Source organism: Protomyctophum parallelum (genome assembly GCF_964188405.1).
Source record: "Protomyctophum parallelum genome assembly, chromosome: 6".
In the NCBI taxonomy this organism is placed as follows: domain Eukaryota; kingdom Metazoa; phylum Chordata; class Actinopteri; order Myctophiformes; family Myctophidae; genus Protomyctophum; species Protomyctophum parallelum.
Window position 1 is genome coordinate 17,529,029 of NC_139701.1, and position 22,887 is coordinate 17,551,915.

The 22,887-nt window shown below is 41.5% G+C and overlaps 1 protein-coding gene across 2 annotated transcripts; it reads right to left on the reverse strand.

The window, feature by feature from the left end:
• Positions 1-297: 297 nt before the first annotated feature.
• On the reverse strand, positions 298-22,169 carry elovl1b (ELOVL fatty acid elongase 1b). 2 transcript variants are annotated; one of them, XM_083766589.1, is made up of 8 exons: positions 22,047-22,169; positions 3,864-3,951; positions 3,587-3,777; positions 3,399-3,479; positions 3,194-3,250; positions 2,470-2,575; positions 2,056-2,192; positions 298-1,425 (listed from the first exon to the last, which is right to left on the reverse strand). In XM_083766589.1, the coding sequence occupies exons 2-8, from the start codon at positions 3,922-3,924 to the stop codon at positions 1,096-1,098; spliced, it is 963 nt and encodes a 320-aa protein (XP_083622715.1). In that variant the 5' UTR covers positions 3,925-3,951; positions 22,047-22,169; the 3' UTR covers positions 298-1,095. The 2 variants fall into 2 exon arrangements, with proteins under 2 accessions (XP_083622715.1, XP_083622716.1); XM_083766590.1 differs by lacking the exon at positions 22,047-22,169 and adding an exon at positions 12,187-12,408.
• Positions 22,170-22,887: the final 718 nt, after the last annotated feature.

The following is a 22,887-nucleotide window of genomic DNA, read 5'->3' on the forward strand; positions in this document are numbered from 1 at the left end:
ACAAAGCAGAATGGGTTCCCTTGTTTTACTCCTACATGCTCCACATACCTCAGATGGCTGCACAGCACAGGCAAGCAGTGCAAATGCATTCATACTTAGTAGGAACAGAGCGCTTCTGTAAACCTAGGGCTTTGTCTCAATACTCTGGCAGCTCGACGAATAGAAATCGATACAACTTTCACTAAATTCATCATCCATCAGACCAGAACCAATCTGTGTGCACATGCTGTATGCATTATGCAAACAAGAACACCATTTAAGATGGGGGTTAATGAAAATGACCGAATGCAAAAGTGAGACATTTAAAATTCAATTTATTGGCATTTTAATTTTTAAATAGACAATGTAACAAAATTTAGAAAGTCTAAAGCATACTAATACCATTAGTTTATTCTTTTTTGGTTGTAAAACTATTTACAAAAGACATATTCAAGTTTAGCCCTAACGCATGTCACTCTGCATTTTCCGCAGAGGCATAAATGAGGCTATTGATGATAGAAACTGTACAGTGTTATCTGTCCACCAGGGAGGGTGGTCAGAGGGAGAGAGAGAGAGAGAGCGTGGGGGTCAGATAAGTAGTGAAGGAAGTGGGCTATGCATTCCTATGGACATGTAACCACTGTGTAATTAACAATGAGGCTGTTTGCAACATCATTGTCATACATTAGGTCATACAGTATAACATCTTCTCTTCATACACCATGTTACGTTAATCATATTCACATGGCGACCATTTCTCTCTTATGTCATACTCGTGGTACTCTCACTACTCGGATATGACGTAGGGTCCCCCCCACCCCCAAGTATGACGTAAGAGCAACGGATATGACGTAGAGGTCCCCCCCACCCCCAAGTATGACGTAAGAGCAAAGTTGTCGCCACGTGAATGTGGTCCAAAGGTGGTTTCCCATACAAACAAGAAACCAAAAATCACAATCAAAATGTGGGACCCCTACTGTGGAGGTTATTGAGCACGTCATTTCCCCATGTTTGAAGTGGGTAAAGGGTACAGTAAAGAAACAGCCAAAATATTCTTTGGAATCCAAAATAATAGTTCACATCGTCATACATCTTGGGTGTTTCCTTCCAGAGAACCTAGGCCTTCTTCATTTTGCTCATGTGGGCGCCGCCGTTCTCGTGGTGGGCAGAGCCGTTACTGGTACCGTTGCACACGGCCTTGCCGGTTGTCCCGCTCTCGTGGTGTTTGCCATTGGCGTGTGCTGCGGCACCGTTTAGGCTCGCCTTAACGTCCTGCTTGGGCAGCCGTTTACCCTTCACGTAGGCCTGCATCCAGAAGTTGGAGAAGAGCACGAAGAAGAAGGTTCCGTATATCCAGATGAGGTTGATGATGATGGGGAACTGGTAGTCGCAGCTGTCCAGGAAATAGTACTGGGTGGCGTGAAGAGATACCAGTACAAACTGGCCCTGTTGGGAGAGTCAATTTAGAACCTTTAATTGCCATGGCTATAATCACACGTACTTCAGGAAGTTCTCACTGGTTCAGAGACAAGCACTGGCCATTTAACAGAGGATCAGAAGGTCAGTAGACTATACACATACAGTACGTGTATCCAGTGGTGGACAAAGTACTCAACCTCAGTACATGAGTATAGATATTACTCAAATATGAGTGGAAGTTGCTCTGTCAAATTTGTACTTGAGTTAAAGTACTGGACCGCTTTCTTTTTTAGTAACTTTTTTCAATGCTTTGCTGTATTAAAATGTTAAGACATTTACCCCCAAAATGCAAAGATTTAAAAAAAGATGTGGAATCGTGGCGGGCTGAGCTTTTCGATCTGCTATTTTCACGATATTTGAAACCCATTTAGGACTAGTCCTTCTAAATCCTGAACTAAGTTTTCTGAAAATGTTCAAATATTAATTCCAAAATTCCCAAAAACGTATGCTGCTAATTTACTGTACATAGCAACAAGAACCACAAAAGGGGTTCCCGTCCTGTAGGAGGGGTTAAGTGGTTAATTCATAATGTACTTTTGATACTGATACTGCCAGCATGCAGTATTAAGTCCTCAAGTAGCAAAATATAGCACATACCAGCTGAATGGCAGTCATGTATTTCTTCCACCAGAGGAACTTCTGGAAGCGCGGCCCAGAAGCAGAGAGGCCATAGTAGAAGTACATGACAACGTGGACAGAGCAGTTCACCATAGCATGGAAAGATCCCATTCCACCTGTGATAAGAACAAAGTTACAGCACATACCAGACCAACCAAATGACCGTCACAAAGAGTCAAGAATGTTTAGATTAAAGGATGTTAATGGGTTAATGGGGCACCAGATAATAGTGGTCATCTCTAGACCTCACTACAACAGACTTTGTTGTAGTGTAAAATATAAAGTTCACAACAATTCTTTTGCGCAAACTATCTCAAGTGGATCTCCAGTAAACATGTGTGTACAAACAGAAAGGTTGACCAAAGGTTGATTCAACAGCAGTCTGTAACTCACCAGGAGCATAGCCGACCCCCCACCACCAGGTCCAGGGCATGAAGGAGTGGTGAAAGATGTGAAGGAAGGTGATCTGTCCACTCTTCTTTCTCAACACAAAAAAGATCTATCCCAAGGAAGACATTTTCAAATATCTAATATTAAACATGCTGTAAAGTACAAGTGTTGGTGGCATTAGTGAAGAAGAGACTTGTTGGGGCCCATTTTTTTGACATTCTTTTAGCAAATATTTAGAAAAACATTTTAAAATAAGTCAGCTGATCTACATCGACACAATCGGCTATTTGAACTATTTTAAAATGTTTTTCAAAATAGTAAAAAATGGCAAATACGTTTGGGAATAAGGGGTGGTGCAAGATATAGCCCTTAAACTTAAGTTAAATTGATGTTGAGCCCAATTGACTTAAACTTAATTTAAGTTAAATTGATGTTGAACATGATATAGTACATAATCATTATCTGTTGCTTCTAAGTTCTTTACGCGAGAAATCTGAAAATGGAGGTATTCAATTCATATAATTTTACTTGTGATGTGCAACAAAAAAATCAAGTCACAAATATCAGTATAAACAAGATTAGTTTTATTTGGCAGAATAAGCTTTGATTGCCATAAAATGAGAGTGAATGGAATCATTACTCATATCATGCCCAACCAAAGAATCTAACAAACTTCAATTAATATATTTGCATTGAGATTACAATTGAAATAGTACAGTGGGCTTACCGTATCCATAAGTTCAATAATTTTAGAGAACCAGAAAAGCCAAGCCACTCGAACCATCTAGTGAGAGGAATACAGACATTGATATCTGAACAAGACCTGTACTAATACTACAGACTATGCAACCCTCCAATTGCAGGTCCATATGAAGTATCATTTCAAACAGTATGTCAGGAGTTGATCTGTAGTAATGAGGAAAAAGACTTACTCGTAGAGCTTCTGGGCTATCAGAGGTATCAACAGGATCACATCTCCATGTATATGTTGTAAGCCAGCCAGACATCAGGAACTAAATAACAAAAGAATCAGCGATAGGAAAGTCAAGGATAAAAGTACATCATATTGTCTACTCTAAAGGTCTTATATTTTGTTAAATATAAGGGGGTGGTTTCCTACCTCATAGACAATGAATATTGACAATCCCACAAGAAAGAAATTGTAGAATATCATGGCTTCCTTCAGCTGGAAGGGCTTGCGATTTGCCATGAAGCGAGGCCCAAGGTACAGTACAAAGAACAGGTAGAACAGCAATATTGCAGACATGGGACCCGGCTTCTCCATCAGTGGATAGGGCTTCAACCGTGGGTCTAAATTTAGAGAGACAACATTATATTGCTCAGAGACAAATAAGCATTTTTAGTGAAGTAGATGTATATAGTAATACGGTACCTACCGATTCCCGACACGACAAAGTCATAGATCTCCATGACTTGTGAGCCCATCTCCTGCAGCATTTTGACCTAGTTTGGCCACCCAATAATCTATGGAAGAACAAAGCAAAGGTTCAAATGTAAGTAATTAAGTAAAAATAAATTGTAGAGCACCTTTCACAGACATTGACAGACTGTAATCACAAGGAGCTATGTTAAAAAACGAACTGTCTTTAACAGTCTTTTGAAGATGTCCACACAGGCCAAGAGAGAATTCCATAGCCTAGGACAGGGGTTTTCTTTCAACTGATTGTGGACCACCACCCTGACTAAGAATCAACCTGGGGACCACTGTTGTGTTGGGATGGGATATGGCACATAAGCCTCTCCAATTGATCCAGGATGCTCGCTTGGTCTTCAACCAGACAAAATTCTCACATGTCTTCCCCCTTCTCCGCTCCCTCCATTGGCTCCCGGTACAAAACTCAGATTCTGGCCTTCAAAGCAACCAAAGCTATGGCACCTCCATATCTTCAAAGTCTGATCGGACCCTATTATAAACCCTCCCGCTCGCTCAGATCAGCCAACGCAGGGAAGCTTGAAGAACATTCACAAAAACGCTAGGACAACACTCCACACGTCCCAAACTCTTCTCCCTTCTGGCTCCAAAACTATGGAATGCACCCATTGCAATCAGAACTGCAGTTCTTCTTCTGCCAACCCACCGACTATTTTTATGTATTTGATGTAGTACCATGTTGTTCTTGCTTACTGTAAATCACTCTAGATTAAGAGCGTCTGCTAAATGCCTAAATTGTAAGATTAGTGCTTTCGTAACACTTGCTATGCAATGCATCCCATGTCTATACATACCACTGGTCCTCAACTGATGGTCCACGGACTACTAGTGGTTCATGGCTTAATAGGCCTGTAGATGGTCCATGGGAAAATGTTTTAAAATATAAATACATTTCCTTTGTAAAATGTATTCAAATATGTTTAAATAATACAGTATTTCAAAAGTCTATCAAATGTAAGAAAATATTTTAATTAATAGCTAATAAAAAGATTGAAATCATGGCTGTTAAAGGCTCGATTTCATTCATTGCATGATACTATGTGCAACAAATTATACCAAGCCCTGGCATTATATGAAAATGAGAGTGGTCCAGAGCAAAAGATTATTATTATTATATATTTTATTTTTTTTGAGATGCACTGATCTATTCCTATCCCACGGTTACCCTTATTCCATTTATTTTATCCAACCTTCCATTAAACTCAGGTTAACTGATACTGATAGAGCAGACACATGATGACTCAATCAGACAAGCTGGTACACTTTAGCCTTCTTGAGATTCTAAGGGCCGATTCATACTCCTATTTTACCGCTGTTTCGGCGCTGTAGTGCCGAAATGATTTCGGCTCGTCAGAAATTTTCAGTTGCACCGAAGAGCCGACTTTAGGATGGTACCCGCCCCCCGAACCTCAAATGACGTCAAATTGTAGGCTCTACAGCGCCGAACCGACTTTTATTCGGCTCTAAAATAGGAGTATGAATCGGCCCTAACTCCCCTTTCTGTGGAATTGCTTAACATTGACGCACAAGAAAATACAAAATCTTCACTTTGCTACATTACTAAATGCATGGTCAGGGACCACATGCAATACCTTCAACTAATGACCACCAGTGGTCCAGTGGACCACCTGTTGAAAACTCCTGGCCTAGGGTTTATCTCGCAAAGGTGCAATCACTGCTTTATTTAGTCTTGAAACATATTTCCCTGCCAATTTGAACCAGCCTTATAAACTTCATCATATGAGGAATAGTGAAAATAAATAGCCTATATACTGTATAATCTCACAGCACGTGGCAATTTGTGAGCGTGGAAACTTTTCACCTATAATGACATGCCCAAAATAGTGAAGCCAGGTTAAAAAATGACATCAGTAAATGTTTCACATTATTTCTCCCTACAGCGCAGGGGAAAACCTACAGTACATGCTTTGGCAAAGCAATAGGCTCTATGCACACAGAACAACTCTTCCTACTTCCGGGCCGGGCGGGCCCCTTCCCTACTTCCTTGACAGGTCTCAGCAATTATACTAATGAAGGTATGCACATCATCATACCTTGAAGTTATGTGGGAACGCCCACTGAGTGGCAAAAAACTACTTTCTGGCCTTGCCAGCCCATTCATCCAAAAAGAAAATTGCATTAAACAATGTTAAACTCACCAACATTGCAGCTGTACGAAAAGCTTGAATTATCCTCTTTCTATCTGCAAAGTTTTTGTTTAATAAAAATCCACCATAGAAACGTTATGAGCTACTTTCTGTCAAGAAATGTCCTGCATTTGATTATTTTTCTAACGTTTAGAGTTTGGAAGTGCTTGTTTTCAATAACACAACATTTTGCTGCCTCCTGCATTATGTGACATTTAGAAACAGGTGGTACGCAGGACGATTGAGGGATTTCCAACACTCCATGCTGCTCAATGTTTTGCCACTCAGTCTAGATGAGGGGGGCGTGTCCTGATGGGAAAATCATGCCTGTGCATACTCTATTGATCCACTCTGGTAAAACAGAGTCAGGGTGCTGCTATTGTGCAGGTTGCCTCACTGGAAACACTGCTACACCAGTGGGTCTCAAAGTGTCTGAGTTCCAAATGGCTCCATACGGGTGTGTAACTCTGAGAGTGTACAAATGGAACCAAATGAACCCGTAAGGGCCGATTCGGTTCCATTTGTACACTCTCAGAGTTATGGCCGGGGGTCCTTGAAATTAAAATGTTTGAGAATCACTGTACACTAAATGGAACAGAGCCTTAATTGGTATCATCGGTAACACCTGTAAAGTAGGGAAGGGGCCTGGACGTAGGGTAGGACGTGTATTTCTGTGTGCATAGAGCCGTTTTGGGAACATTCACCAAAACACACACACTAAACCAATCTCAGGGCAGAGGGCACTGACGTAATTTTAAATTAACTCAAAAGTTATAACTGTAATCAATCAGATTCCTTTGAAACCAAATAATGGCATATCTTCAATTGGCAGCTGGTGTCTTCACCAGGACCAATGAATGTCTTCAAGGAGGTAGCCTATGTTTTCTGCTGTTGCCTGATTCAGCAGCAGTGCAATGTAATTACAGGTAATAAAGGACTGCAATGGGTAGGGGACAGACAGGGGCAGGGCAGCTCATCCCCAGCCCAAAGCGCACTGACTCCAGTCCCAACAGATATCCCAGGAGGCTTTGCCTCTGCTACAGACACTCGTCAGACATGGCCTGATACCGGAGGGGGAGGTGCTACAGTGAAACAGGCTGGGCATCCCTTGTTCCACAGATGACAGCCAGTGCTCTGCAGTCTGCAGCCTCCGTTTGGGACTGCCAAGCACGGGTGGCTGGCTCCCACTCAAGACCCGCAGCAACACACAAACAGCCCCAACAGAGAGCATACCTGACCGAACAAGAAATAGAAGTTGTGCGTTTATACAGTAAACAAAAGCTACGGAGCCAGATTATTATTGTTTTAACTAGTAGTAGAGTGTAGTAGAGAGACAGGAAACCAAGGTCAGAGGAAAGGGAGCCATGCGAAAGTCGAGACACAACAGAGGCCTCAGTCTGGACTCACAAAGACTATGGGGTCTACCGTCTGTGCACTAACTGGCCAAGCCACCAGGCACCTGCTAAGACTGTACAATCCTTAATAATGACAATAGTGACAATGTTGACACATTTGTTGTTGTGCAGTTGCACTCGTTCCAAGTTACTTTTTTATAACTTTGTGAATTAAATGCTTCAACCTTTATAAGATAGCATAGATAAAACATTATTAATCCACAGCGGGAAATTAATGGGTTCAAAATTAAATATACGGTAGTCTGAAATGTTACTTTCTGTCTAGGACTAATACTGTATGTAACGACATTGCAGTACACATGAACACTGCTATGGTTTTCAGGATTTGGGCATTTTCAGGCTTGACAAAAGCCTCACCATATCAAATATCAACTGTTCAGAGTGTAACCAGTAACCAAAACATTATACGAGGTAGAGTAGAGGGTGTGGTCGCCTCTCCCCACACTATGGAGCAAGAGGGGATCAGGCATTATCCCGTACAATATGCAATCCTGGAGTTTGCCCTAGAACTGAAGAACAACCCACCCTAAGTCAACACGATTAAAAGCTAATAATATCATGTAGAGGAATGTGATGTAGGACTAGGAGAGCAGAGGTAAGGATGGGAGGCTGTTGCGAAAATGGTAAAAAAGGAGTGTTTTCTACAAACAAGGCAATGCAAAGCTACGCCTAGTATGTAGTCATTATAGAGAAATAACATTGCGAATATGCTCTTGCCAGAGGGATGTTGACATTTCTACAAATAATGCTGAAGGTCTATTTATTATCATGATCATCAGATGCTGTTAAACGGCACTTGTTTCCTAGGGACCTTGGGGAAACCTGATATGGCAGCAGGGTTTTAATACTGGCAGTAATTGTACAGACATAAAGACTGTGCTCTATTCTATGACAAATAATAGGAAAGGAACGTGGTACTGTATAATGTGGCACCTGTTCTTTCATAAAAGGGTGAAAATGTCAACATGGTTCAGTATTTCATTTCTTCAACTCTACTTTGACAATTTCATATATTGAGTCGAAAAGAGTTTAAAACAATCAAATCATCCTGCGACAATCAGGACATTTAGGGAACCTCTCCAATATATTTAACATAAAAAGATCTCTCAAGGCAGTCAGCATACAAGTACAGACAGACAATAGTAGATTAGATCTCACCCACAAGACAACCTTACAAACGTCACCCAAACGTCAAACTGTAATCCTTTAGATTCCGTTTACTTAGGCAAGCATTACACTGTGTGTAAATATCTACCACAGTCCACGCCTACTCCTATCAATTTAAAAAGCACATTTGCATCATAGCTTCCTACTGGTAATATAGGGCAGAGTTCATTATATTGTCCTTTGGTTGCATCTGCAGGTGTGGATGAGCATTAGTTTGAAATAGTTAATTTCCCTAACAAACCAGTGGTGGAAAGTAACTATGTACATTTACTCAAATACTGTAGTTAAAGCAGCAGTATTGACTTTCCTTTTTTACCCCAGACTTGAACCTAGTTTCCTGCTTAAGTGCTGATTTCCCCCCCCCATTGAACTAATAGAGCCAGGCTGCTTTCTCGAGGGATAAATTGAATCTTGACCATTAGGTCAAATTTGTGTCATCCTTGAGACATGACCATGAGACCATTGAGACAGAGAATTAGTCCGACATGCGGGAACCGCTCGAACATGCGCTGCTCCCGTGCTTGCGGTTATGGTTAGGTTAGGGTTTGAGGTAGGTTGTGGTGTCCACCATTTTCAATTAATCATAAGACATACAAATATACACTTACGGTATATGAAAAAACAGGAAATCATCATATAAAGAAAGTTAAAAAAGGGAATAACATGTACATGGGTTGAGAGGGAACTCAGATTTTTATTACGGGGGCCAGTTTCGAATTGCAGCCATCCGTAGGTGCTCTTTGAGAGCGGTTTTGAAGGAGTCAAGAGATTCACAGTATCTTAATGGCTGTGAATCCCTTGTTTGTGGCGAATCTGGGTTGCACGTGGTTTGTTGAACTCCCTCTGGTTTTGTGAGTGTGGACTTCATTGACATTAAGGTAGTATTTAGATTAGCCAGGTGCAGATTCTACCGAGTTCAGAGCTGAGGGCCTTTTCAACCTGCAGTTTATTCCTGTCTGAGACCAGCATGCAGTGCCGAGTTATCCACGAACCAGAACAAGTTGCAGTCACAAGCTGATGTCATGTCGTTTACATATATTAGAAACAGTAAAGTCCCTAGTATGCTTCCTGGGGGGCGGCAGTGTTCCGTAACACCTCCACCATCTGTTCTCTCCCCTCCAGGTAGGATTGTATCCAGCTCACTGATGTGCTATCAAAACCAAGTGCTTTCAGCTTATTGATCATTATTATTTGGTTTACGCCGGAGTCAAAAACCTTTTGGAGGTCCTTCATGACCATACCACAGTATTTGCCAGCATCCACCTTGAGTTTGATGTGGTCGCTCAAATAGAGGAGGCATGTGTCAGTGGAGTGGGATGTTCTTAAGCCAGATTGGAATTCGTAAATTAGTTTTTTATTGGCAAGATACTTTTCAACCTGTTCATAGACAATTCTTTCCATCACTTTCGAGATGGAGCTAAGAATAGAAATAGGGCAGTAGTTGCCGGGGTCTAATTTGCTGCCTTTCTTGTGCAGGGGGTTACTTTGGCCAGTTTGAAGTCTTGAGGGACCTGTCCCTGTTTGATGGAGAGGTTTATTATGTGGGTGATGATTGGAGCTACTGTATGGAGACGGCTGAGTCTCTGAGAAATTTGGAGGGAATATTGTCATGGCCAGTTTTTGAGTACCTCATCAGTTGTTTCCATTACCAGTTTAAAATCTTCTTTGCATACACCTAGGTTATTGTAGAAAGCTTATGTGCTCTACACCAAAACGCAAAAGATAATTGTTCGTGTTCAAATATGGATGAAATTGTAAAGCAATGCAAGCTCAGTTTCCTAAAACTACCCACCGTTACAACAGTGTGAGTGTGACAGAAAGTGTGCAGGTCAGCAGGATAGTCTTGTGACAAAGACAAGCCTACCCCACGAGAGGAAACAGCATACTTCCACCTCCGGAAGGCACCGCGGAAGAACATGAAATAAAGCCCATTCAATCATTGGGATTGCTTCGCTAGAGATGCTAAGCTACTCTAATGCTAAAGTAGCATGGTGAGGCAGAATAAGTTGAATAAAAAAGTATCTACACCGCCCTTAGGGCTGTTATTGTTTATAGTCTTTGAAATTATGGAAAGTTTGTCCAAAATAGGGATACAAGGTTGAAAGTGGTTAATGTCTTCCTGCACATTACTCCTGAGAACACAAACATGTGACATCACCAAACTGCTCCTGAAGTGTAACTTCTGAGTAGTAGCATAATAATGTCCTTGAGAGGTTGTTGTCATTACAAAGTCACTTGCAAAGTCAGCACTATTACGACTGGAGCACAAGGAAGGAACCTCGCACTGTTGTGACAAGAGTCAAAAGAGTCACTGTGCAGCTCTCTATAATTCCATGGCACACTATGAAGAACTATGGCTGTACATAACTTCAGCCACATGCAACTAATATGTTTCCTATAGCATGTTTCTAATGAAATTACATGAAGGTTCAGGGGTTTGGTATGTATCCAACTCCTGCAGACGCTACACCAAGTCATGGAGGACAATTATCTGAAACATGTGGAAAAGTATTACTGTTCTTCTATCTATTGTGTTGCTGTGCATTAGACTATTTTTGAGAGGTGCCTATTCTGCCTAACTGCTCCAATGGCCGTGTGTGTATGTCTGAGTGTTCCTAAAGTGACCTAAAGTGGCATTGTTGAGTAGCCTAAAGCTCTATAACTATAACTACAGCCAGTCAGCCGTGTAGTTGAGTAGCCTGCACACTCAGTTCACACAGGTGTGATCTTTTTTTTTTTTTTACTGTGTACACTACTGTAACAGATGATATTTTTAATCTTTTGACCACCATTTTGCACCACGCCTCAAGGAAACCATGACAACAGAGTAGCTGGTTTACAACTTCTAGTACATTGGCTAGGAAGGAGAGCCCTGTCAATGAATCACAATAATGGAAAAAGGGAGCTCCATGCACTCACAAGGTCAGAGTTAATGATGAACAATCTAGAGCCCAACCGATGCCACATTTTTTGGTCTGATGCCAATTCCGATTTTGGAATGTCCTAGATCACTTATTTCATTTCATTTGACCAAGCCTATTCAATCATTGTCAAAAAGAGCCGATCTAGTTCACAACGTGTCACATCGCTACGCCTTGTGAACTTGTAGAAGGTTGAATGTGGTTAAAAATCAGGACACGTCAGACATATGCCGATACTAAAATAATTGCAGATATATCGGCTAAACTAATATATCGGTCAGGCTCTAGAACAAACTGCAAGAGAGAGATGACAGAAGAAATTAATAATACATCCACTGGGAGAGAGCAGCAGCCCCGGAGCGCATTAGTCAAGCACACAGTAAGGCATCTGTTTACAAAGGAGTGCCGGGAGAATACTTTCACAACACAACCCAGGATTCTGTCCATGAAGCACCAGTCCTCATAAAAAGAAAGAAACCTTCCCCCTCGGGGAGACGACTTGAAATAACCAAACCTTCACCAGTAAAATGTTTCAAGCTCAACAAGTACAGTAGGACCCAACTGAGACAAGAGTTAGTTTCTTTAGGTTGGCCTCCAGCCTACATTCACTGCCTTACCTTGCTGGGACTGGGTTTGTTCACAGACCGGTGCCAGTGTGTACTGTACTCCTGTTTCACAGCAAGCAGGACAAGGCTCTCTCTAAACTACAGGGCAGAGAGGCCGGCACAACAGTAGCAGCAAGAGGAGCAGCAGAAACAAGAGAGAAAGAGACAGAGAGAGAGACAAGAGAGGATAAGAGTGAGAGAAAACTGAAAAAGTGTGACTGGTACTGAAGCCCTCCAAGACCCCACCCTCCCTGACTCATACACTGGATGAATAAGTACCTCAGAGAGAGAGAGAGAGAGAGAGAGAGAGAGAGAAAGAGAGAGAGAGAGAGAGAGAGAGAGAGAGAGAGAGAGAGAGAGAGTATTCAAGGGGAAAGAGGTTGAGCGAGAGAGAGAGCGCAAGAGGAGTTGTGTGTAATAATCACGCACCCACGAGTGCATGCATGCAAAAGTGTGATCCAAGTAAGAGAGCTATAGCCTTTATTTCAACCCACAATGTGAAATCTCCTCCCAAATGGAAAGATGATAGCCTACTACTACCAGCCACCTACTTACCCTCCCCCATTCAAATACTCAGAAACTACCTCACCAACAGACACACACGGCCATGGTATTGCCCTGTGGGTTTCTCTTGGGGCAGGCTGATAATATTATTCACAGGCAGAGGGCGAGAAATCAGTGGCGACTCTGTTATTATGAAGGGGGCATTGTTATGCTGGAACCAGCTCCCTTCCAACCACCACCCAGAAAGCAAAAGCTGCATCCGTTTCTCTCAAACATAAAAAAAATCATCAGTGTCATGACCGAACTAAAGTGTTAAGAGTAGACCCATGTCAAAGTGTGAAGACATAACAAAATATTTCTTTAACACTTAAAAGAAACGGGAAATAAAAACAACCTGTGTCATTTTAGATGTTGCTATGTGTAGGGCATAGCAGTGGCGGCGATTTTCTGGTTCCATCATTCCAGACTCCATTAATTTTTCCCATAGAGATTCCCAAATTTTTTTTTCAAAATCTCCATGGGAAAAAGTAATTTGCTAGGCGTTTTTTTCCCTTATTATTATTATTTTTTTCTTAATCGCCCTCGGGTCTAAAAGGGTTAAACAGGTTCAGACAAAACAGATGTTTTATTGTCTTGCATTTGTTTCGGCACCAAGTGCAGTGTCCTGATCATGATCACATACAAATAGACTGTGATTGACGAAATGACGACCATTAGGTTTCATGGGATTATTACGAATAAGAATAAGATAGATACCACAACCTGACAAAATATAACAAAGTGTGCTTACAGTATTCAGAAGACAAATACTAATTACTATTAACTAGAACAACTTAAGGGAATTAAACAGTTTGAGTTATGTTGGCAAGCACTGTAATAACAAATCACCATATTCAAGGCTGGCTGGCAAATGTGATGACAGACTATTACTACAACTGTGACTCATACCATAACACTAAAATTGTTCCCCGTTGTACTCAATGTGCAAGTAGACTTCCCTCTTTGCCTAAAATGGAAATCAGTTACTCGTCTCCACACCCAGCTATTCAAAGAAGAACAAACATTGAAGATAGATAAGTCTAACTGTAACATTGAGGATTACTAGAGAGGGAGAACGGCTATCCTACAAGTCTATTTGATTAGAATTACTACAGACATCCACGATGATGAACAATATTTTAGCTCAATGAATTTTACTACCAGAATGTACACTTGACTCACTTGTCCCGTGTGCTCTGACATGTTTTCGTCATGACAAGACATGACGAAAACAAATGCATTCTCCTTGGTGAACCCATCTAACCCATTATGGCCAAAGATCCATTATACAAAATATAGTTGGCTAAATTTCAGATTGTAATTTCTCCTAAATATCTCTTCAAGATAGGCCACACATAGGTGCTGACCAAATTAATTAGTGTTATTTTTGTGTTCATTTAAATGGCCAATTCATTGTTGCAATCTACAGTATTGTGACACGGCTGGTTGTACCCAAGCCCCCAGTGAGGCTCTCCAACATTGAGGCGCTCAGCCCTGGTAAGAGCGGGGACTGCAGGCGGGCCCGTGGAGTTATGACGAGGAAACCCTGTGCAGCTGGGGTTTAACATTGTGTGCTCGTTTGCACTTCGGCACCAAATGTTGGTGTCCAAATCGAACAAATGTGGAAGTAGACCGTTCTTCCGGTGCTTCAAAACGCCACTGAGCAACTTCCACTGAAATGAATAGCGGGGGCGGGGCTATCGCTCCGGTTCAGTCTATATCCTTTTAATACTCTATGGTTGTATTTGTCACTCTGGTGCAGAAGCTGGGTAGTGGGGATTGTTTTGAATAAGAGGAGGGGTAAGTTGCGCACGAACGCACACAAACACACACACACGCACACACACACACACACACACACACACACACACACACACACACACACACACACACACACACACACACACACACACACACACACACACACACACACACACACACACACACACACACACACACACACGTCATTCAGGGAAACAACTGTCATGCCCCATCACATGCCATGGAAACTACCCCCCAGTGCAACTGGGGGGTCGGGGGCCCGGTTCCGGCGAGCCACCCGTGTCCAAAACGGTTGAGAAATGACAGAGTTACCGTGTGGGGGTCCCGCAACATCCAGACCCCCAGGAACGCGCCCAGGGGGGGGGGGGGGGGGGGGGGGGGGCGAGACTCCCTGTGCCCAAAATGATCGAGAAGTGACAGTTACCGTGTTGCAGCTTTTCGTGCTCTGACATACATACATACGGACACACATAGCTGCGTAATAGAGCGCCGAGCGGGAACACCGCTCAAAAAAGCCTTGAGCAAAAGTGAGGACTGAGTGGTGTGGCAAGGATTGTTTACAGTTTACACATGACCCAGTGAAATCTACTCATTTTCCAAGAAACCCATTAACCCATACTGAGACTGTCACCAAAAATACCAATGAGCGATTGAAGGAGAATATTACCTGGATGCCCAATTTGTGAAACAAAAACAAACAAACAAAAACAAAACAGACACTAATTACACCTATACAACAATTTTGCATGCAAGATGTAAGTGTCATTCCATTGGAAATGCATTGGGGCGGCCATGACACTTAAAACCTGCTTACATCTACCATGCAACATTGTTGTATGCTAGATGTATAGGGCCTGACTCACACCTTCACAACAGATTGATGTATAGCTGATGCATCACTTGTTTAGTGATGCAAGCTCGCAATGCATTTCCAATGGGAGTCACATGGTTTGACACAACATTTTTGTTGTATGAGGGGGAGGGAGGCAGTCGAAACACAGCCGAAAGCCATACAACAAAAATGTTGTGTCAAACCATGTGACTTCCATTGGAAATGGGGCAAGATGTAAACAAACCCTTTGTTTACATCTAGCATCCAACAATGTTGTATGCTAGATCCGATATCAGATTTTTGTCACGCTGCTTCCGGGTTCATCGTTTCTGCCTGAGAGATCCCAGATGCAGGCAGGAGGAACTCAGTGAACTCAGTACTGCCGCAATCTGGCGGAGTCAGGTTACCTCACATGTGGAACTGTCTACAATCAGTTTTAAAACTGAAGAACTTGATTTCACTTGATCGATTTAAAAGTCTTGCAAGGAATGCTCTGACATGTAGCTGTACTTAAATGTGAATTGTTTATTATCTTGTAATGTATTTGTGTTTGAATTGTATGTTATATTGTTTACTGTAATCAGGGCGTCATTGTAAAAGAGAGCTGGCTCTCAATTGACTTCCCTGAATATATAAAGGTGAAAGAAAGAAAAAAGAAAATGATATGACTCGTTGTGAGCTCATAGATTGCCCATTTTTGCTGTTTTTAAGTGACAAATATTCTCACATCACATCGATATAGTTTCCCAGCCCTACCACTCCTCTCCCTTCTATTACCCTGTCTCAATAATAGTGCTTCTCCGTTCAGGTCACCCATCACCTCCCCAATAGCGTCCACGCAGCATGATACCACTAGGTTTCATTCATCTACAGACGGGCAGGCTCCAGAGCCCCCTCCCTTCTATCAGGCAGAATCTGCGATAGGACCCGCCGCGGCCGCAACAACGTGTTTATCATGTTACACTGAACATTCTTGTGAATCATTGTAATAAATTGTGTTTGCATTCATGCATGTTACGAAGTCTCTGTTAAGTTTAACTGTGTCTAGATGACAGCTGAGATAGAGTACATTCACCGACACAATCCCTCCGCATTCCAAGCAATCCCTCCTCATTCCACATCGATAAACATGCCAATCTTATTGCAAGTGATTTTGCGACGGCATCATCTGGGGAGGGTTTACATACCATAGTCACCATTATCCAAAATAACCTTACCTGGCATCCTCCTTCAGCCTGTTAGTGTCAAGTCAGTGATCTATGACAGAATTATAGCATGAGCGAACGTCTATGTCACTACTTTGAAAAGACAATTTACATGGCTTCAGGCCATTTTCACGTCCACACCGCTGAGAGATTACGCCAAAATATTAAATTACATTTCGGTATAGGCTGAATTATGAGGAATGAGAAAAACATTTATGAAACCAAACCTGAGCAAGCAAACCACATTAGTGGTAATTATTAAAGAAGATAATATTCCCCATTTTCGACGTTGGAATATAGATAAACAAGCTTCAAAAACTCACTGTTTATTTCACCTTTCCTCAAAGTGTGTACTGTTTGAGCTGGGTTAAGGAGGGGGGTGGGGCTGGTAGGGGAGGTGTAGTACAACCAACCCCCTTACCTGGAAATCACTAGACAAAGCAAAATGCTCACTGCACATTTGACACTCTTTTCATTCTCTAGACACACAACCATCTATCCCCCTCCCCCACCTCTCTACAGAGTCCTCAGATTTCTGGAACTTTCCATTGTAAATATGTGGAGGACCTTGGACATGGGAAGGTAAAACCGACAGGTGCACAATCATCTGGTGATGGTGGAGGGGGTCGCACTATGGTGGCACTCCAGTAGTCTAGTGCCCACCCATTCACATGGCTCCACCCCAAATTAAGACTGATTTTGATACTGTCCACTTGTGGCTGACATTGATCGCACAGATTAATAAATTAGGCCATAGGTCTCAAGGCTTTTTGCTCTCAATTTCAAACTATAATTAGCAACGGAATCCAAAGGAAAGTACGCACATCTCTAAAAAACGTTCAGGTGCTGAACAAAAAGGTGCGTACAGGAGAAGGAGAAGACCCATAAGGGGGTCGAAACGCCTCATATTCCATCCATATTATTAAATAAATATCCTGTGGGCGCTACGAAACAGTGTGCAGACTACTTCTCCTTCTCCAAACTATAATTACAACCACAGTGATAAGATAAGATAAGAAAACCAGGTGTCATAGCAGCAAGTTCAGCAGAATATTCCATTTAGCCTTTAATCAGTTAAGGTAGTCTCAAAGGGCTCACATATAACAATGGAAAGAATTTTACCTTGGCATACCATAGACAGTCTGTCAAACAGTCTACGACTACGCCAAGCTCAAGGGGAAAAACTCCAAGAAAAAAACCCTTGACAGGAAAAAAGAAAGAGAAACCTACCACGATGGATAGGCGTGTCTGAGCGACATGGGCGTGTGCATACAGTTGATCTGTCATATAAAAATGCTAATCAAACAAAAGAACAAAAATATGAATTATTCATACTCTTAAAGTAGAAATAGTATTCCATTTCACACTTTACAATAGTATTTAATAATAAAACACAATGAGTGCTATGCTATAGTGAATATGGTAATGTCTGGCAAAGGTCAGCAAAGGACATGCAGCCAACATCAGAGTGGAAAGAGGAACTGTTTTCTTAAACTGAAATAGGAACAAGAACCTATGCACTAAGCAAATATGTTACTGAATTTAGCTGTTTGTTGTTTCAGCCCTTGGTCATAAAACAATTTGGAAAGACAAATTTGCCAGTGAATCTGCTTCAAAGAGAGAATAATGATGGTCCAAACCCCAAAGCCCACACAACTTAACGTATTAATTTCCCTGCAGTCATGTTGTGCCTCTACATGAGCTGAACTGTGATAGGTGTAGTAGACGCTTGTGCTGGGCTGTGTTATTCGCTGTAGGGCTTGCTTTTGCACATAGCAGCAGTGTGTGAGCTGACTTGTGTGGTTTACTATCAGCACGTAGCAGTGTGAGGGTTTCCTTGGTTTCCTGTCTCTCTACACATTCTCTTCTCTACACCAGTAGTTCTCAAACTTTTTCGTGCCAAGGACCTCCAAAAATCGTATAATAAATAATTAAATGAATAACGTAAATAAATAAAACATGCTTTGACACCCCTGCTCTAGTCTAAACAGCTTTTCCCCAATTGACCTAAAAACAAGTGGTATTTTGAAGTAGTAAAGTAATCCTGCCTGAAGCTGGGATTTTGCAACATGCATGTGTAAGCATGCTGTGAATGGAATGACCACTTCATTCCATTCTCACATGTGTATGGAAAGTATGTAAATGAAAGTATGAGCATGACAACATCTTTTGGTATGGGCCAATTGCCAAAGCTATCGTAATCTTGAATAGGGAATAGAAGTGGTGGTCATTTTGTGGTTGCACAAATAAAAAGCCTATTGATTTTTCCCATAGAGATTTCTGAAATATTTATATTATTATTTTTAGCCTGGAACCATCATCATCATAAAAAAGGTATATATTATTAGTATTGTATTTTTTCCAGATGTTCATGTGTTTATGAGGTGACAGTACTTCATAAGACCCCTTGGTGTGGTTGTTACTGTACGTGCAATGATGTCTTCCCTTTGTATTTAGGGTTTCTTCCTGGATACTGAATCATTGACAGTCAAACGTGCCAATGAAAAAAACAGTGATAGAGTGACATCACAATATTATCATCCCTTCCCCTAACCCCTCCCCCTTTATCATACAACAACAGCTGTGGGTGTGGCTTCAGTTCAGGTGGATCACCTGATACCCACCAGGCAAACTAGTCATACTTAATGAACTGGTGGGCATGTCCACATAAAAACAACATTTTAACAAATACTGTACACTTTTATATAATAATAATACTTGATGCTCATGTTTCAAATATTCAAATATTTTTCACACAAATGTTTGACGGTCATTTAACTTGGTCACTTAGTTTCCGTAATTTCAAGTTGTCACTTGCAGTTGTCTGTCTCAAACAGGCTTTTGAAATTCAAGGCAGCACAAACCACAAAGAAAGCAAATCATTTTATAATACAGCATAGCATAGCTAGAGAAGGTTAGGCTACAAGGAGGTCAGTGTGCTTGTCTGACCTCTGTTCTTACAATTTTCTAGAGACAGTCAACTTGCTTCAAAGGGAAACACTGGCATTGTGATTTGGGGAAGCCCAATACAAAATGGATTGGCCTTGTGACCTAGAATCCCTAGACTTGAGGAAATCTAGTTAGGGACCAACCAGGGCTGTCAACACCCCTGGATCCTGCAGGAGTCTCCTGCATTGTGACGAAAAGAGAGCTGAGCTAGAAGGAAAAGCTCTCTGTCTACGGAGCAATCTTCGTTCCTACTCTCATCTATGGATAGGCTATGGTCATGAAGTGTGGGTTATGACCTAAACTAAAGAATAAGGTTGCGGATACATGCGGCCGAAATGAGTTATCTCAGACGAGTGGCTGGCATCTCCCTTAGAGATAGGGTGAGAAGTTCAGTCACGTGAGAGAGACTCGGAGTAGAGTCGGTGCTTCTTCACTTGGAAAGGAGCCAGCTTAGGTGGTTTGTGCATCTGGTTAGGATGCCTCTCGAACAGAGGTTCTCGATGCACATCCCACTGGAAGGAGACCCCCGGGAAGACCAAGGACCAGATGGAGTCTGCACTCTCTGGTGGAGCTGTTGCCCCCACGATCTGACTACAGCTAAGCGGTTGAAGATGACTGAAGATTACATTGCTTCAGTCATCAAATCTTTTTCTGTAGGCCTACGTTTTGCGTTTTAATAGCTGAAACTGTACCCATAATTTTCCAATGCTAGTAAAGCAAGCCTGATAAAAGTATCAAACTTCCAAAATTCACAAGAACACAATTACATCTATTCTGTTAAAACGTTTTTGCCCTAATGATGGGTAGGCTACACCTGTAGTCCTGTACTGTAGTGTGAACCGTTACGTGTCCGATTGTAAGCCAGGGTGTGTTACTTCCAAATTGTGTGCTCAGCAAAAACATCCCTGAATGAATGCAAGTTAGTAGGAATAGAAAGCAAAGACCCATATGTTTCTGTTGGCTAACATCGTTTTTCTGGCCTTGAAACTGAGTGCATATCCTTGAAATTCAATAGACTTGAACTGATGATCTGGCAATAACCAATAAAAGTCACTCGCCCACTGTAATGTTTGCAAAGCATTAGGCCTACCATGAGAATATGGCAATCACCTTAAAGCTCATGTAAGTGTCAAATTGCAAACTATAGTTTCCAAGTTACAATAATTGTTGACATGTCATTATGGTCTTATGCAATTGACTCATGAACAATACAATGGCAGCTAAGACCATGCAGTTGCCATTAGATACCTGAGAATTGTGACATTAAATCCATTTTTCATATTATTGACTGACAAAGGGCAGTTGGAGTTGAGTTAGAAATTAAGGATGTAGCCTTGTCTATATAGTCGATAATATGCAGTGCACACCATGCAGTTCCCTTGACTCCTTCAAAACCGTCAAAGGGCACCTGCCACCTATATGGATGGCTGCAATTCGAAACTGGCCTCTGTAAAATCTGAATCCCCCCCCCCTTCCCCTCACTGTATATGTATATTTTCCCTTTTTGCTTCCTATATGATGAATTCCTGTTCTGTTCTTTAACTACATAGAAGTGTATATTTGTATGTCTCTAAATGTTTTGATGAATTGAACAATGTGGACCCTGTTGTAAACAAGTGTAATGCTTAATTGGGTCGTCCACTCACAGTTAACAGTCTTTGTATTGAGTTTGTGCTTGAAATGTACTGTAATTCTACAAACTGTTAATAAATATTTCAATCAATCAATCAAACTGATCACCATTAGGAACAATTGTGATCTAACTGTTCTCTTTATAGTAGATCCTGTTTGAAATATGTGATAGCCATCACAGTTATCAGCAAACAAGGGCGAAACTATTTGCAAATGTATATAGTCTTGTCTCCAAGGTTATCATCTTGACTTGGAACATAGCACGTGGTAGGCTACCTACGCACACCAATAATCTCTACTCATGATCTCAATTCACGTTCCTCTTAACACTATTATCTACAAGTACATCACACTTAGCCTAAATAAAAAAGTAGCTGGCTGGGCCCCTTCCGTTATTAATGTACTGTTCTGTGTATAGTATTACGTCGTACTTACGTCAAACGTTGTTGTTCGCAGAGAGAGTCATTATATGGTTGTTACATTATTTTATTTTATTCATTCATGAGGGAGGGGCGGACAGCAGTGGTACGTAGACTACACGTTAGCCTTCGATCGAGATGTAGTATAGGCCCATATCGAGTCTGAGTAAAAAGTCAACTCGACAAGAGAATAGAAAATAATTAGGCTTCAATACTGTTGAAAAGGGGTCCCAAAAGCCAAACTTTTGCTGCACAAATAAACTATAGCCTACACTATTTGTGTGAATGTTTATGTACCGGTATTTATTTATTCTACACCAAACGCAATAACATTTTCATCCTGTTATTGTCGAGTTCGCCATCATCACATATTCCAATTCCACTAAATGTCAAATCGCGCACCTGCCAAGTCCCTCATTATGCTAAAAAAATAATTGACAAATAAAATGCCGATAAAATAAAGAACCAGTAGTCTAGTCCTTCTATTGTTTTAACAACATAATTACTCACCGAGTCACCAATCACTGGAGCCAGCGGCGGTTGAATCGTAAAAGTAGAAGAACAGTTATGTGTGGGATGGATATAACTCCGGATGGTGAATCGAATCTCCTCCTCTCTCTCTTTCTCTCTCTCGGGGGTTGAAGAAGTGTGTTCCTGGTTCAGCCCTTTTATTTGATGAAACTAGAAAAGGTGGAGTCTTCTTTGCTGAGCCTACCGTCTGCACCATGGCATGCTCGCCTGACGCCAACGTGATCAACTGGAGGGGGACAGTCTGGCTCCCTCTGGCACACTGACACCTGTCCTTGTGCAAAGCACTGAAGTGCAAACACTACAGTATAGGGTGAGTAGGTAGCCTACTATGGTTCACAACTTCACATGACATGTCGACGCTCGTCATATGTTTCAGAACTACAGGTATTTCTTTCAGTCTCATGTATTCGCCTTGGGGTTTCATTGATCGATTGATGGACGTTATTATAATTTATTTAAATAAATGAATGCATATGATATATGGATAATTTTAGCATAATTTATTGCATGTCTGAGCTTCAAGCAGCACTTGTCTTATTTGTACTATCCAACATCAGCCGTCTACACATTTCTCAATGGAAGAGCACGGGGAGACCAATCCATCTCCAACTATTGCAGATGTGCTAGTTATTGTATTAATATACCATACACTGATACACATTAGGTTAAAATAGGTTGTATTTATTCAAATTAATTCCAGGTTCCAGCTTTAACAGCTTGCCAGTACACCTTGGCACTAATAGGCAGTATAGGATTCATTGACGCAATTCCCAGAGCTGTTCTGTGCTGGCTTTTAAGATACATTATAGTAAAAGGATCC

Excerpts from the sequence above, each read along its gene's own strand:
- elovl1b (XM_083766589.1), bottom strand. The coding sequence starts at position 3,924 with ATGCTGCAGGAGATGGGCTCACAAGTCATGGAGATCTATGACTTTGTC. Across the intron at positions 3,778-3,863 it reads CTTTGTCGTGTCGGGAATCG|ACCCACGGTTGAAGCCCTAT; the intron begins GTAGGTACCGTA and ends CTCTAAATTTAG. Across the intron at positions 2,193-2,469 it reads GGGGGTCGGCTATGCTCCTG|GTGGAATGGGATCTTTCCAT; the intron begins GTGAGTTACAGA and ends TTCTTATCACAG.